A 14,610-nucleotide genomic window follows, 5' to 3' on the forward strand; every position below is an offset into this window, starting at 1 on the left:
GATTCCCGGCCCCTGGACGCAGCTCCTGGCAGCTCAGAGAAGCTCCAGGATGGGGCCAGAGTCGTGGCCCCAAGTGGCCCCATTTGGAGGAGGCAGAATAAAGGGAGAAGCCCGTGCGGGGGGGACCGTCAGGGCCTGGAGGGAGGTTGTCACAGAGGGGGACCGCGAGGTGTGTAGGGCACAAACATTCCCCGCGGTCGGGGGTGGCTTGGCCCGTGGGGGCGACGGGGTCCTTTCGGAAAGGCCTCCCCCTCACGGCACTGGTCGCCTCCAGATCTCTGTGGAGGAGCTGGATCGGAATCTGGTCGTCAAGGTGAACAAAGATGCGGTCATGAAGATCGCGGTGGCCGGGGATCTGTTTCAGCTGGACAGGGGGCTGTACCACTTGAACCTGACCGTGGGAGGCATTCCCTTCAAGGAGAGAGACCTGGTACAGCCTGTGAGTACCTTCGGAGCCCGGGCTCCTGCAGGGGACAGGCCTGGCCGCCAGCCGCCGTGCTGAGCACTCGCCGCGGGTCGGTGGCCATTTCCCCAACACACCATCTCCCTGGGAGACTCGCTTGGGTTTTCATCGGAAGCGATAACAAAAGTGCCTGTTTTGCAGTGGAGATAAAACACAATGAAATCATTCTTTAACAAAAGGAACAGTCGAGTTTTTTGGACCATTCCCAAGAACATTTGGGTTGTTAACCCTGCCGGGAAGGCCACAGGGGAGAAAGACTAACGGGGAGGTCAGTACTCGCCGTCCCTCGAAGCCCCGCGTGGCCTCGGCCCTGCCCTCCGTCATCCCGCGTGGGACGGCCAGGCCGAGCCCTGCACCTGCGGGACTCCCACACGAGTGGGAGAAGAGGGTCCTGGGCATGTGGAGGTCCCCATGGCGGGAGGTGCCGGCCCAGTCCTCCTGCAGGGGTGGAGGATGGTGTCGTGCAGATGACCTAAGGCATCAGACCCCATGGGTCCCACAGGGGCTGTTCACACCTCCCCATTTTATAAATCCAGGCAGGGGAGACCTGGTTTGCTGCAGAGCAGGGCATGGTGCTGGGGTCTGCCGCCCGCCCCCAGACTCACATTTCGGGGGGTCCCAGGCACCATGTGCGCCTTTGTCTATGTCCTTCCGGTGTATGGTCCACTTCCCGCTCTGGGCATGAGTGGGCAGACCCAGTGTGGCCACTGGGGACCCTGTGAGCACGCGTTCTGTCCCTGAGGAGCCCTTTCGGGAAACAGCCTCCACGACTTGTCCCTTTCCCAGGAGATTTCCACCACCTGAGCCTCACGTCCCTTCCTCTGACCAGCGTGGCAGCAGCCACGGAGCCTCCCGCAGTGCTGTGTGGGAGCCCATGATGTGGCCGTGTGGTCCCCAGAAGCCACTGGGGTTTCTCTGTCTTCCCAGATAAACCCCCGTCTGGACGGCTGCGTGAGGAGCTGGAACTGGCTCAACGGTGAAGACACCACCATCCAGGAGACGGTGAAGGCCAGCCCCAAGATGCAGTGCTTCTCTGCCACCACGCGAGGGTCCTTCTACCCTGGGACCGGGTTTGCCTTCTACAGCCTGGACTTCGGTGAGTCTCGGCCCCGGCGTGGGCACGGCCGTGGCCGCACTTGTGGACAGAGCAGGAAGCCGCTTCCTCGGACGGCAGTGTCCGGGATAAGCTGAGGACCCCACAGCCCTGGTCCCGCCACGCGGGGTGAGCCAGCAAGGAAATGTCCACCGTGCCTGCGCCGGGACGGTGGGGGAGGGGAGCGGGAGCTACGGGGAGGGTTTGCAGGGACACCTGCGGGACGTCCTCGGACAGGACGAGCGGTCGACGGAGCAGCCGTGGAGAACCAGCGTGATGCTGCTTTCCCGGAGCCTGGCGAGGTGTGGAGCGGGGCGGCGTCCAGAGAGGGCGGGTGGCCGGCTCCGGGACTCCAGAGCTCACGGTTGGCAGGAAGAGAAGACCCAGAGGAGCAGGACGGGGTGTGGCCGGCCGCATGGCCGGAGCGCGGGGCTCTCCACAGAGCTGGGTCCGGCCACAGCAGGGCTGACGGCCGCGCAGGAGGAAGAAGCCAGGCCTGCGGGACCAGCCCTTCCTGAAGCTCCCGTGACGTCCACGCGCGGCAGATGTCCGACCCTCCGTGTAGCGAGGGGAGTCACAGGGTGCAGGGGGCGGCCTCCCGACCCTGGAGCACAGGGCCCGCCCTCCCTTCACACAGAGCACACGTCTCTTTCTTATTATCAAATTCACTTCACAGTGAAAACAAAGAACCCTGATACGCTGGTCAAGCAGCGGTCACTGAGACACCCTTCACGTGACACGCATTCACGTCCGAAACTGCCGGGTTGTGGGAGCACCGCTCTGGGATGCCGACGTGAGCGGCGCGGGTCATGGTGATGGCTCAGTGGTTCTGTTGTTCGACTCTGGGCTCCACCGGTTTCCCTCATGCTCCCTTGCCCCGGAGCCCATACTGGCCACTCTGCCTGCAGTCCGGGGCGGGCCGGTACCTGGCCCAGCCGAGCGCCCAGGCACACGGCCTTGCAGGGTCTCGGAGGGCTGTGCAGGCCCAGGCGCCTGCCTGTGTGCTGGCTTCCGGGGGCCTCCCTGCCCTCTCCTCTGGCCGGCACCCTGCTGCAGGTAGGCCCGGGGGGGCTGCCGCGGCCCCCCAGGACCGTCTCTGGCTCGGTCTGTCTCCAGGTGACGCTCGCAGCCCCTCTCTTCCAGATGGCGGGCTGGTTAAGCACCCACACTCCCTCTCCTTGGGCTTGTCGGCCTTGAGGGCTGGGGCCACACCCCCCGCCACGGGCCCCACAGCCACGTATCCCCTCCAGCCCATATGGGCCCCCCACGCGGGGGACACGGGGCCCGCTCCTCCTTCCTTGTGCGGCGGCTGTCCTCTCAAGCCCTGGGATCACCGCCCCTTCTGTCTTTGCTTTAACTGTCAAAGCGTTCCTGTGCCACAAGAGGGATTTCTCGGAGGAGCACCACCGGTGTGACACATGTGTTACTCCTGCAGTCTTCACGGTTACACAGGAAAGTCCAAACGTCATCATGATGTTTCCTATAAAGTCTCATCGTAAAAAATACTTCCTGACCTTTCCTTCCAACAGCATCCACACTTCCTGTGTGGGGACACAGGCCTGGGCAGAAGCCACGGTGGCCCTGTCTCCTCCTGCACCCTCCACGGTCCGCGAACGTGTCTGTGGGCTGCCTCGGTCATGAAGCCCACTGGGTGTTTAGAAGTCGCTGCATTTCTCACAGAGCTCCGACGACACCGTTCCCTAAGAGGAGCGTCTTCAGGACATCCCCGAGTCAGCCCCCAGCAGCATCTGGAGCTGGGAGACCCGTCCCCGCTGACGGGTCACCCAGCACAGCCGGGGCCGAAGGTCCTGTCACAGGAAAACTCAGGAGACACGGAGGCCGCACTGGCCGCGGTTTTTTTGCTTTTATTTTTGGCTTTTGGGCTGCTTTTTCCAGTTTCAACGTGCATTCGAGTCCTTGGACAGCTATTGGAAATGGACTGTAGCAGACCCTCTTAGGTCCGGAGGCCCCCACAGATGATTCCGGTGCTGACGGTCCACTGGAAACCATCAGGAACCCAGGCCGTGGCTCACCTCGGCGCTGACCCCCCTTCCGCGAGGGCGTCTGAGCTCCCGCGGATGCGGCTCCTGCTCTGGCATCACCGGCCCGGTGGGCTTCTTCACCAGGACTCAACGGTCTCTGAGACAGAAGCCCCTGGGCTGTGGGGCAGAGGGAGTCCTCGGGCATCACCGTCAGCAGACGATGCACGTGTCCAGAAGAAATGGGTGTTGTAGCGACCCCCAGAGAACCGCCATCCAGCCGTTCCCACACAGTGTGCTTTCTGGACCTGTCGTGCAGGAGCTGCAGGGGAAGCCTGCATGTCTGTCCCTCAGACATCCACGTCACATGCGTAGACGAGGCGCCTAAGCACGAAGCCGCTCAGTGGGGCATGGAGCCGAGCGGTCAGAGAAGGGCGTGTTCTGAGGGCTTCCAACCACGTGTGACTTGGTTGAGTTGCCCGAAGGGCGCCGGGGAGACGTGGCAGGGCAGGGGGCCAGGCGCTCCAGCGTGTCCTGCGGGAGAGGAAGAGGGATGCCTGGGAAGGGTGCCCGCGGCCCCCGGGACACGCCTGCCTTCGTCCCGGCAGGCCCGTGTGGCCCGGCGGCCGTGCCAGGAGCTCGTGGTAGGGCTGCCGTCCCCGGGGCCCGCATGTTCCCCCACGATCGGCTCCTCCCTGGGGACAGGCCCCTGGCACTCCGACGTGGTCCTCCCAGGGGCTGTCTCCCCACTCACCACGGCCAGCCCCGCCTCCTGACGTGCTGCCCTCACTGCAGCTCGGACCCCCGTGGACGCCGGCACGGACACAACCTGGCAGATAGAGGTCAAGGCTCGGATCCGCCCTGCCACGGACACAGGTGTGCTGCTCGCGCTGGTGGGCGGTGACCACGTGGTGGCCCTGTCCGTGGCCCTGGTTGACTACCACTCCACCAAGAAGCTCAAAAAGCAGGTAGCCGTCCCGGGCGGGTCCCCGCTCCTACCTCGGGAAGCTCTGTCCCCTCGTGGCGCGGCCCTCACGGGTCCCACAGCCACGTGGCTGAGGACACCATTGGCCCGAGGTCACCTGACAGCCTGGGGCAGAGCTGTGTGGATGGTGGCCTGGGAGCCGTTCCAAGGGGGGGTCCTGCTGGACAGTTTAGAACCACGTGTGTCAGACTGTCTCCCCAGCAAACACTCCGGTTTCTCCTGCGCCCAGATGTGCCCGCCTGGCCCACGCCCCTGGGAGATTCAGGCTGAGCCCTGAGGCAGGGGCCCGCAGATCCCCGGCCCCGCACAGCCAGCCAAGCCAACACCCGCTGTGTGGAACCCACAGTTTGCTCAGGGACAGCCAAGGGGCAGAGGAAGGAGCTTGTACGCACCAGCCTCTGTCCGAAGTGGGCAGGCCTGCTGGCCAGGAGTGTGTGTGGACAGCGGCTGGCCTGCCCCCTGCTAGTGCTGCGCGAGGCTCCCCAGACTGGTCTGGTCCCCAAGACCGCAGCAGACGCCCCTCCACGGAGCACCGGTCCACACACCATGTGCACCTGTGGGCAAACGGCACTCCCGAAGGGCGCTGCCGACCCTCCCAGGGCACGGAGAGTGAACGGCACTGGGCCAGCTGCCCTGCGGTGTCCGTCTCCTGCTGTCTGGCTGTGTGTCTGTCCCCTGCTGTGTGTCCGTTCCCTGCTGTGTGTCCGTCCCCTGCTGTGTGTCCGTCCCCTGCTGTCGGGCTGTGTGTCCGTCCTGTGTTTCTGGCCCCCGTTATCAGAGGTGAGTTCTGTCTGGCATGAACACCCAGTGCGTGTGGCCGTCTGTCTCCTGGGATGTTGGCCTTTCTGGCCCCGCACTGCCAGCCCCTCTGTTCTGGCTTGGTAGCATTTTGACGTGAAGTGGCCGCGTCCTGTGTTCCGGATCACAGATAATTGGGCAGCATAGACCCTGAGATGGCTGCAGAGTGCAGTGCCCCGGCGCCTGGGATGACACTGCTGTCCCCACTGTTCTCTGTCTACCTTGCACACGTGGAAGCTGAGCCTCACCCCCGTGCACACGGGAAGCAGAGACCCGGCCCTAGGAGGCCCTGCCCCCACGGAGGGCTCAGGGGGCAGGGGGACGGGGCAGGAGGCCCTCGTGCTCAGGTGCGCGTCTCCCTGCAGCTGGTCATACTGGCCGTGGAGAGCGTCACCCTGGCCCTGGTGGAGATCAAGGTCTGTGACGGCCAGGAGCACCGTGTGGCCGTCTCCGTGCGCAAGGATGAGACGGCCCTGGAGGTCGATGGCACCAAGGGCCGGAGCGAAGTGAGTGCGGCGCGCCTGCAGGAGCTCCTGGCCACGCTCGCGACGCACCTGCAGGGCTCGGTGCTCACCTTCGTGGGCGGACTGCCAGGTAGGGCTCCCGCGGCTGTGCCCTCGGGGTGGGACGTCCGCAGCTCTGACCGTGCGGGTGCTCGCCCCCCACGAAGCCTGGCGGTCCCTGTAGGCTGGACTTCCGGCTGGCCTGGTGCCGCCTTAGTGCCCGCCGTGCCCGCCGTGCCCGCCTAGCAGTTCCAGGCTTGAGGCTGAGACCACGCCTGCCGGGGACAGGCCTCGGCCCGAAGCTGCTGTCCCTGCGTCCTCCAAGAGCTCCCCCGAGCGTGCCTCAGGCAGAGGCTCCGCTGAGCCGGTGGGGCAGGGCTGGCCACCAGGGGCCCTGCCAGGGTCTGGGTGCCCTGGTCCCGATGTTCAGCCTGTGAGGCCAGAGTCCCTCCAGCCTCCGTGCTGCCCAGGAAGGGGCAGCGGACAGCTGCCTCCTACAGACTGGGGACTCGTGTCTGACTGCGGGAGGGGAGCTGGCCAGTGGCCATGAGTGATCAGGGCAGAGTGGCTGAAAGGGGTCCGGGGCAGCTGCCGTTGTGAGCCCTCCCGACCCCACGGCCCCCAGGGCTCAGTGCAGGTCCGGGACGCCTGCCTTGGCCAGCAGACACACACTCCATTTAGTTTTCACAGACAAACCTTTGAGGAGGGGGGTCTGGGGTGTGGGGAGCCCTGCAGCGTGAGTGACTCCTTTGGGCCAAGCAGGAGATCAGGGCGATTTAACTGATCTAACGATCCAAGTGCACTTCCTGGGGGCAGGCAGGTGTCTCTGCAGCGGAACTGCTGCTGGTCTGGGCACACAGGGACCCGTGCCCCTGAGGAGAAAGGCCGGGCACCGGGGGGGCCCTCGGGTGCCCGGGAGCGCAGTGCTGGGGGACGCGAGCGGCCTGTGAACCGTGGTGTTCTCTCCCCACTGGCCCAGATGTGCCCGTGACCGCAGCACCAGTCACGGCCTTTTACCGCGGCTGCATGACGCTGGAGGTCAACCGGAAGGTGCTGGACCTGGACGAGGCCGCCTACAAGCACAGCGACATCACGTCCCACTCCTGCCCCCCCGTCGAGCAGGCCACCCCCTAGGCCGGCAGGAGGAGGGACGGCCGGTCCCCTCACCCCCAGCGAGAGCAGCTGTGGACATTGTGCCCCCCGCGGGCCGAGGTTCCTCCGAGACTGTTCTGTGCCTGTAACATACGTGTACATAGCTGAGGAGCTGATGTCGGCCGCACGAAGCCACGGCCCCGGCCCCAGTGGAGACCGGGGCTGCACACGCCGGAGCGGACCCAGGAAAATAATTCTCTTATTTTATTACCAAAGCTGCTTTCTGGCCTAAAAGTATGGAAAAATAAAATATTTAGAGAACCCTTCTTAACTGTGCTGTGGGCTCTGCTCCTTGCTCGTGCCCAGCGGCAGGGCGGCCCCTCCAGCCCCTCCCCTGCACCCCTTCCCAGCTCCGGCTCTGGGCGCTGCTGCCCTGCTCTCTGTGCCGTGGACACAGCTCTGATGGAGGCGAGGGCCCTGCCACCCCTCCTGACACAGGGCAGGTTCGCACCTGTCTCCCTACACAAACCCATCCCCTCTCAGTCTCCCGTCTTCTCTCCTCGGAGCGGCTCTTCCGGCTGGAGCGGCAGGACTCTGGTTACGCGGGTACACGTGCCGCTTTGCGAGGTGGGGGGTGCAGACGCCACTCTGACCCCAAGAGGACATAAAAGGAAAACGCTCTGGGGCCCCAGGGCCAGCAGCACACACAGGCTGCAGAGTCCCGGGGGCGGGTTGGCGGAGAGGACAGTGTTGAGGTCGGAGCTCCAGCAGGGCAGGTCTGTCTGCCTGATGTGACGGTCACGGAACAGCCGGCTGTCAGTGTCGGGGCGGCGACGGTCACAGGATGGCCAGCGGTCACCGTCACGGTCATGTGCAAGTTTCTGGTACCCGCTGGAGACCGCGCCTGATGGCCGGAAAGCTCCTCCAAGACTGAGCTGTTCTTAGATCCCAAATCTCGAATGTCCTGAGGTCATGGGGCAGGTCTGGGTTGCGGCAAAGCATCCCACAGCCCTGTCCTTTCTCAGTGCAGAGTGAGCTGTGAAGGCAGCACCAGCCAGGCACGGGGCAGCGTGGGTCTTGGTGCCTGGCAGCGGACTGTGAGCCCAGAAGCCTCGAACTGACCCGCAGGTGAGCAGAAGGAAGGTCAAAGCCCAAGGAGCCCACCCACAGCTACGGGGCGAGAGGCAGAGTGAGCCGGGCAGCACAGAGGAGGGGAGGTCCCTTTCAGGTTTCTAGACAGCAGTCTGTGGCTTCAAGGATGTGGCCCGTGTGCCCCGGTGGGAGCAGTTGGGTATCCCTCCTCAGCCACGGCTGGCCCGTCCTTGAAGGGGTCTCTAGGATTCTGGAGGGACCGCCCATCACAGGCCCCCCACCAGGAGGGACCCCTCCCTGGCCTGCTCACCATGGGGATGACAGCTGCAGGGGGCAGATGCCGGGGCATGGACACAGGAAGGCCCACAGGCTCTCGTGGGCCTGGCCGTTGAGGCCGACCAGAGGTCCCTGGCATATTCACCAGGCCCTCAGCACTCCCTGGCCTGCCCACAGATGCTACCACCGCCTGCCCGGCTGTGTCCTGTCCACCATCTTCCGAGATGTGTGGAGGTTCTATTGACTTGGGCCTTGAGAAAACTAGTCTAAGAGGTTCTTCAGGTGGTTTTCCAGGCTGGTGCATGAGAAGCAGGGCACGCAGGGAAGCCATGTGCCCCGAGAGCACGTGCTGGGCTGTCCCTGGGCAGCTCTGACCGACTACATCTTCATGAGCCGTCCATCTCCAGCCAAGGTCCCAGGGGAAGGGCCTTCTCCTACAGCACCGTGGGCGTCCCCGCTCTCAGTCTGCAGCCAGGTGGATGCAAGTATCTGCTTGTAGCATAAGGGGACCCCCAAACCCAGCACCCTCTGCTGGCTCCCAGGCAGCTGGGACTCGGGGCTGCAGGACACAGCCTCATTGTCCATCGGGGCAGTGAAACCTCAGTTCCTGGGGCCTTTCATGTTGACCAGGAGGACCACGGCCTGGACTCTGTCTGCCCAATAAGCAGGAAGCCTCACCCCAACCCAGACCACCTCCAGCACCCCTGAGCACAGCTCTGAGAAATGTGGGAGGTGAGGCCAGCCTGTAGCCCCTGGGAGAATGGCAGGCCACCCCCCAGCTGGCCTCGGGAACATCAGAAACCCAAAGCAGCTTTAGGGCCTGATCCGTTTCTCAACGTGTCGCCACTCCATTCCCCGTGGTGTTATCTGCTTTCCCTCTCTGTGGAGGCAGCTCTGGAATGTTCCTGTGGAATGTTCCCCTGGCCAGCCCCAGTCTCTCGAGAAGGCCGGGACAGCCGGAGCAGAGAGCACACACACAGCTACGGGACCCCACAGGCACACACAGCCATGGCTTAGGGGCCTTCTGACGATCCCGCGCCATCCTCTGTGCAGGGAGCTGGGCACAAATCTGTTTCCTGCTGTGGTTTCCTTAGATTTCCACCGGGCACCGGGGTGCCACCAACTACGGCCAAGAAAAAGCTCAAACTCTGTAAGGGCTGAATACAGCCGGACAGTCCCCACTGGTGCCAGGCAGGGCGGCACCCTCACCACTGTCCAGCCGGGGGTGCTGGCAGCAGAGGAGTCAGAGACAGACAAAGCCCCATCATCCGACTGTGCGCTCCGCTGGAGGCCCTGGACGAGACTGATTCAGTCTGGTGGAGGAGGACAGTGGTGACAGACAGGAGACTGTGCTATGGGGACGGCACGGGGAACAGAACACGCCGTGGGCCGAGTTATGGTCTAATTTGCTTTTGGCTTTTCAAGAGAAGAGCTGCAATAATTTTGTTTGTTTGCTGTTTTGGGGTTTTGTTTTTAGGATGCTGTTGGTCGTGAGTGTGTGTTTTATGAAGAGGGTTCTTCCGGGTCATTGGGAAGCACCCTGCCGTCCAGGAACTACTGTGCCCACAACTCCCACTGTGCCCATGCCCCAGCCCCCACAGCACTCATGGCAGTCAAAAACGTCTCCAGACATTGCCAAATGTCCCCCAGGTGCAAAACCAGCCCTGTTGAATGCCACTGCATTAAAGAGAAAGGAAATCTGACCTCACCACCCATGACACAAGGTAGAATATATCATTAAATCTAAAAATAATCTATAAAGCCCCAGACAAGCATGTGAGACTATGCCCCAAGGGCCTGTGGCTCCACCGCCCTTGTTAGCAAAGCTCACTGGCACACAGCCACACCCATTGACGTGCGATCGTCGACAGCTGGACCGGTCCACGTGTCAGAGCTGAGTCGTCACACACATTCACACACATTAACTGACGCTGTAAGCCAACAATACTTACCTTCTGACCCTTTATGTACAGACTCTCTATCCCCTGTGACAGAAGAAAGTATCAGCATGACCTAAGGTAGAGAACTATTTCTTAAAAGAACCCAAAATGCTCTAACAGTAAAGGAAAGATTTAAATACTGAGCGACGTTAAAGTCAAGAACAGAGCTAAAAGACTGACACTCTCTGACTCCAAGGCCTACTGCAAAGTTGCCACGGTCAGTCCAGGCTGGTGTTGTTGGATGAGCAGATCCGTGGCACAAACAGCCCCGAACCAGATCCATACAAATGCGGTCACCGGGGTTGGACAAAGGAGCAGAGGCAGCACAACGGAGCGGAGACCATCTCTTCAGCAAATGGTGCTGAAGCAAGTGGACATCCACATGCTGAGAAATGACTCCAGCCACACACCTCACCCCTTCACAAATAACCGCAAACAGGTCACGTATCTACAGGGAAAGGGGAAAACTACCAAATTCTGAGACTGTGGGTGGTGGTGACGTGGCAGACATGGTACCAGAGGCATCATTCGTGAGGGACAGGACAGACAAGCTGGACTTCAACAAGCCTAAACCTCTGCTGCCCAGAAGACAACGTTGAAAGGAGAAGACAAGCCTCAGATGGGGAGAAAGTATTTGCAAAAACACATCTGACAAGGGACTGGTACCCAAAATATACGAAGAGCTCTTGAAACTCAACAAGAAAACAAGCAACCCAAATAAAAATGGGCAAAAGACCTGAACAGACAACGTTCCCAAAGCAGGGGCCCAGCTGGCTAGTAAGCACCTGAGCGGGGTTCCTCAGCACCGTCCCCACAGAATGACAAACGAAAGTGACAATGAGACACGGCTGCCCTCCTACCAGGGCGGCCATGGTCTGGGTCACGCCCAGCCCGAGTGCTGGCCCTCTGGCAGCCAGGCCCTCACGCCACAGGCAGTGCAGGACAGCGTGGCCGCCTGGAAGGCTATCTGCCAAACCCACGCCTGCCGTCCGACCCAGCAACCACGCTCTCCGGTACTGACCGGAAGGAGGTGAGAACACGTCCGCACAAACCCTGCGCTGGGCAGGGCAGGGAGGGCGCCTCGTCCCGGCCGCGCTTGTCTTTGCCTCTCTGCCAGTCACACCGCCTTGTGCCTCGTTCTACGCGTTCTTTCTGCGTGTGTATGTATTCGTCTTCATCATTAAATCACCTTCAAACACGAAGAATGGAAAGACGCGCATTTCTAACTGTTGCCACCCACGAAGCCACGAGCTGCGTAAGGGCTGTTGCCACCTCGACATTTTCTTCTTCCTGTAGGTCAGACGACGTTTCCCCGAAGGTTCCGAGGGCTTCTCTGCTCAGTGAGGGGTCCGGCTTCGTGGCAATGATGACTGTCTTCTTGTCCACTGGACACGTGCTCTACTGGTCCGGCTTCACACACGCTGATACGGCCTCCTGCCCTCTTTTCACTGAGGTACAAGTCACAAACCATAACATTCACCCTTTAACAACGTACAGTTCAGTGGGTGTTACACATAATGACGCTGTGCGGCCACAACTACGGTCCCGTGCTGGAACATTTCCCGCCCCCCAACAGGGAGCCCCGCACCCGTGAGCAGCCCCCGGTCCGGGTCCCCTGAGTGCCAACCCCAGTCAGTGGTCGGGAAAGAGGGGGGTAGCTCCGCCAAGGACGGGGCTCAGGGAGAGGCCCCACCGAGACCCACTCATCATGGTGCCCATCAGAGCTGCCAGGCCAGGACCCTCGACGCACCGACACTCAGGCACAGACTGGCCAGTGACTATCACTGTGACGGCAAAGGCTTTGGCAGAGACTTTTTTCCCTCAGGGAATAGTACCCACAACACACTGTGGGCCTGGCGTGAACAGGCACCACATGCCAGGGGTGGGGGAGCTGTCCTGGGGACTGCAAGGGGCCGGAGCTGTCACCAGGAGGGAGTTGAATTGTTGGCATTCTTTGTGGCTGGGACAGAAGATAAGGACATTCTTGTGGCCAAGAGCAGAATTGTTGGCCTGGGAGTCTAATATCTTTATCAGTTCTGGGCTCCCAGGGCAGATAGAAGTGCCTTTGGGTGACATTGGTGTCAACAGTCTTGGGAAACACGGACACTGCTATGTGCCTCTGACCCTGGGGTGGGTGCCGAGGTCAAAGCTGTCCCCGTGTCTTGGCATCTGGCTGCCTTCAGCGATCGGTGGTGCGGTTCCCAGCACCGGCTGCACTGCTGTCAGCAGCTCTCCATCAGACTGGGCCCTGTGAGGGGCAGCCCCAAGCCTGGGAGGAAGCAGGTTGCTCCCTGCGGGCCGGCGGGGGTCTGGGGCATAGCCTAGAGGCCCCAGAGCTGGCCCCTCTTCCCCGTCCAGACCCCACAGGACAGCGAGCTCAGCAGCCCCTCAGCTTGGCAGGACCACCGGCCTCAGTCACGCTGTGCTGGTTCCTTAGCTCCAGGCCCCTGAGGGGGTTGTGGGGTCCCTGAAGCGGGAGCCGCACACGGAGGTGCCCCAGGCCCCTCACCCCAGCGCAGCCTCCTCAGAGGCCTCCATGTCCCCTGTTGGCAGCCCTGTACGATAGGAGGGATTTCCTCCGGACAAACGTGCCGTTGCTTCCCGGCTGCAAACCTGGAGTCTGTGGAGAGGAAGCCACGCGCGGGCCCGGGCCGGGAGGCCAGACCGTCTGGGCTCAGAGTGTGAATTCAGCTCGACGCCCCTGCCGGGACGGAAGGCATCTGCTAGACCAGTGGCTTTCTCGGGTGTGACAAAGGGCCTTCCTGGGGTCGGTTAGCTGGACCCGCGGCCTCCTGTGTCCTGTATTCCAGCGACGGCCCCCACAGGGGAACGCGCTCACCCTCTGCAGAGAGAGCGTTCGTGGTGCCCAGAAAACTGAGGCCTTCCAGCGCCCGAGAGCGGGGCCTGTTGGACCTGCGTCCGCGCCAGCAGAGGGAGCAGGAGGCTGAGTCTGCTTGCCTGCCTTCTTCTCTTCGCCTCCCCGCCCCCCACCCCCACCCCATCTTATCTCTACCCCCAACCATGATCCGGGACTAGTTTAGGACTCTGGCCTGTCACTCAACCAGGACTGATCACTGCCCAGGTAGGTGCCCACCCGGGGCTCCAGGTGTGCCTGGGTCAGTGGCGGTGGGTCTGCGGGAGGCCGAGCTGCCCCCCAGGCTCTAGCTGAATCCTCAGAAGCCACCCACTTGCAGCAGAGAGACGGGGTCTAGCGATCTGCCCTGCGGCGGGGGGGGCCTATGGAGCTCCCTGCGAAACAGACCGGGCCACCTCTAGAACCACCCGTGAGAGACGGCCGCCGGCAGCCCTGGATAGGAAGCCCGCAGCCTCAGGTAGCAAGTGTTTTTGCAGGTGTGACGGCAGGTTAGGAAGGAGGCAGACCTCGGGGAACGCACGCACCTCACGAGCAGCGTCTGATGTCTGAGCCAAAGCATCGCTTCATCCCCAGCAAGTAGCCGCCGAGAGAGGCCACTGAGCAGGGCTGCGCGTCCTGGGGTCACGGGTGTACGTATGTACACATACAGCACCTCTCCTTAAAACATGACCCTTGCAGGGGGCACACGGGGCCATATTCCCCTTGCAGAATAGTAAGAACAGGCTCGCGCGGGAGATGGCGAGAGAATGACTTTTGTTCAGGAAGTGACGGCAGACCGAGGGGCTCCGGCCAGGAGCGCTGGATCTGTTCAGGGTCTGGCGTCTGCTCTGGGCGAGGCAGCCGAGCAGAGGTGCTGCCTGGGGCCTTGGGCGCCTGGGGCTCTGTCCCACCGCTGGTCTTCGCCTCTCTGCCCACATATGTGCCCAGGAGGGAAAGAGGCGCAAACCTCAGAACATTCCCCTAACGTCTCTTGGCCACAGAAGAAGGGTTTGCAGAGGCTGCTTTGTTTTTTAAGAAACCGAAACTAAGTTAATTTTCCATCTACCCCCATGTGTCAGGGAGCGCAGGCGGAGGCTTCACCCCCGGGAGGAAGCAGGCTGGCACTCGGAGAGGCGGGGCATTGGGAGGCTGCGCGTCCTCGGACACAGGGGCGTCCCTGGGAGTCGAGGCAGGAAAGTGGCCGCAGAGCTGCAAGGGACAGAGTGTGTTCTGAGTCAGCGGAGGGTCTAGCCCTGCACAGTCCACGCGAGCACGACAGCACCCCAGAGAGAGCCCTCCTGGGGCCCGGGCTCCCCTGCACCGGGGCCACCCACCTGACCCAGACTCCTCGATCAGACCACACCAGCGTGGCCGGAGCGGGGCCCGCTTGGTCTGCGGAGGCCTCCCCTGCACACCTGTGGCACGTGTGGCGCCTGCCGAGACTCCCACCTTCGGAAACCCAGCTTCTCGCCGTGTGCCTGCTGTGCGCGAGTCCGGCCCCAACGTACAGACATGTCCGAGGAAGAGGCCACCCA

General features: G+C 62.4%; 2 protein-coding genes across 7 annotated transcripts in view; one reads left to right on the forward strand and one right to left on the reverse strand.

Moving 5' to 3' along the window:
• The window catches only part of GAS6 (growth arrest specific 6), a 31,278-nt gene extending 24,034 nt beyond the window's left edge, over positions 1 to 7,244 (forward strand). The window contains exons 11-15 of one of the 3 annotated variants that reach the window (XM_059144670.1): positions 275 to 439; positions 1,391 to 1,559; positions 4,331 to 4,503; positions 5,684 to 5,912; positions 6,801 to 7,244. In XM_059144670.1, coding sequence (XP_059000653.1) covers positions 275 to 439; positions 1,391 to 1,559; positions 4,331 to 4,503; positions 5,684 to 5,912; positions 6,801 to 6,955 — 891 coding nt within the window. In that variant the 3' untranslated portion in view covers positions 6,956 to 7,244. The other 2 variants (XM_059144672.1, XM_059144671.1) reach the window with 2 other exon arrangements.
• TMEM255B (transmembrane protein 255B) overlaps positions 414 to 14,610 on the reverse strand; it is a 44,358-nt gene continuing 30,161 nt past the window's right edge. For 2 of the 4 annotated variants that reach the window (XM_059144675.1, XM_059144674.1), the window contains exon 10: positions 10,882 to 14,284. In XM_059144675.1, the coding sequence (XP_059000658.1) occupies positions 14,151 to 14,284 (134 nt within the window). In that variant the 3' untranslated portion in view covers positions 10,882 to 14,150. Of the gene's footprint in view, positions 594 to 3,821; positions 4,070 to 10,881; positions 14,285 to 14,610 lie in introns of those variants that run through there. The other 2 variants (XM_059144676.1, XM_059144673.1) reach the window with 2 other exon arrangements.

Source organism: Mustela lutreola, chromosome 13 (genome assembly GCF_030435805.1).
Source record: "Mustela lutreola isolate mMusLut2 chromosome 13, mMusLut2.pri, whole genome shotgun sequence".
NCBI classification, from domain to species: domain Eukaryota; kingdom Metazoa; phylum Chordata; class Mammalia; order Carnivora; family Mustelidae; genus Mustela; species Mustela lutreola.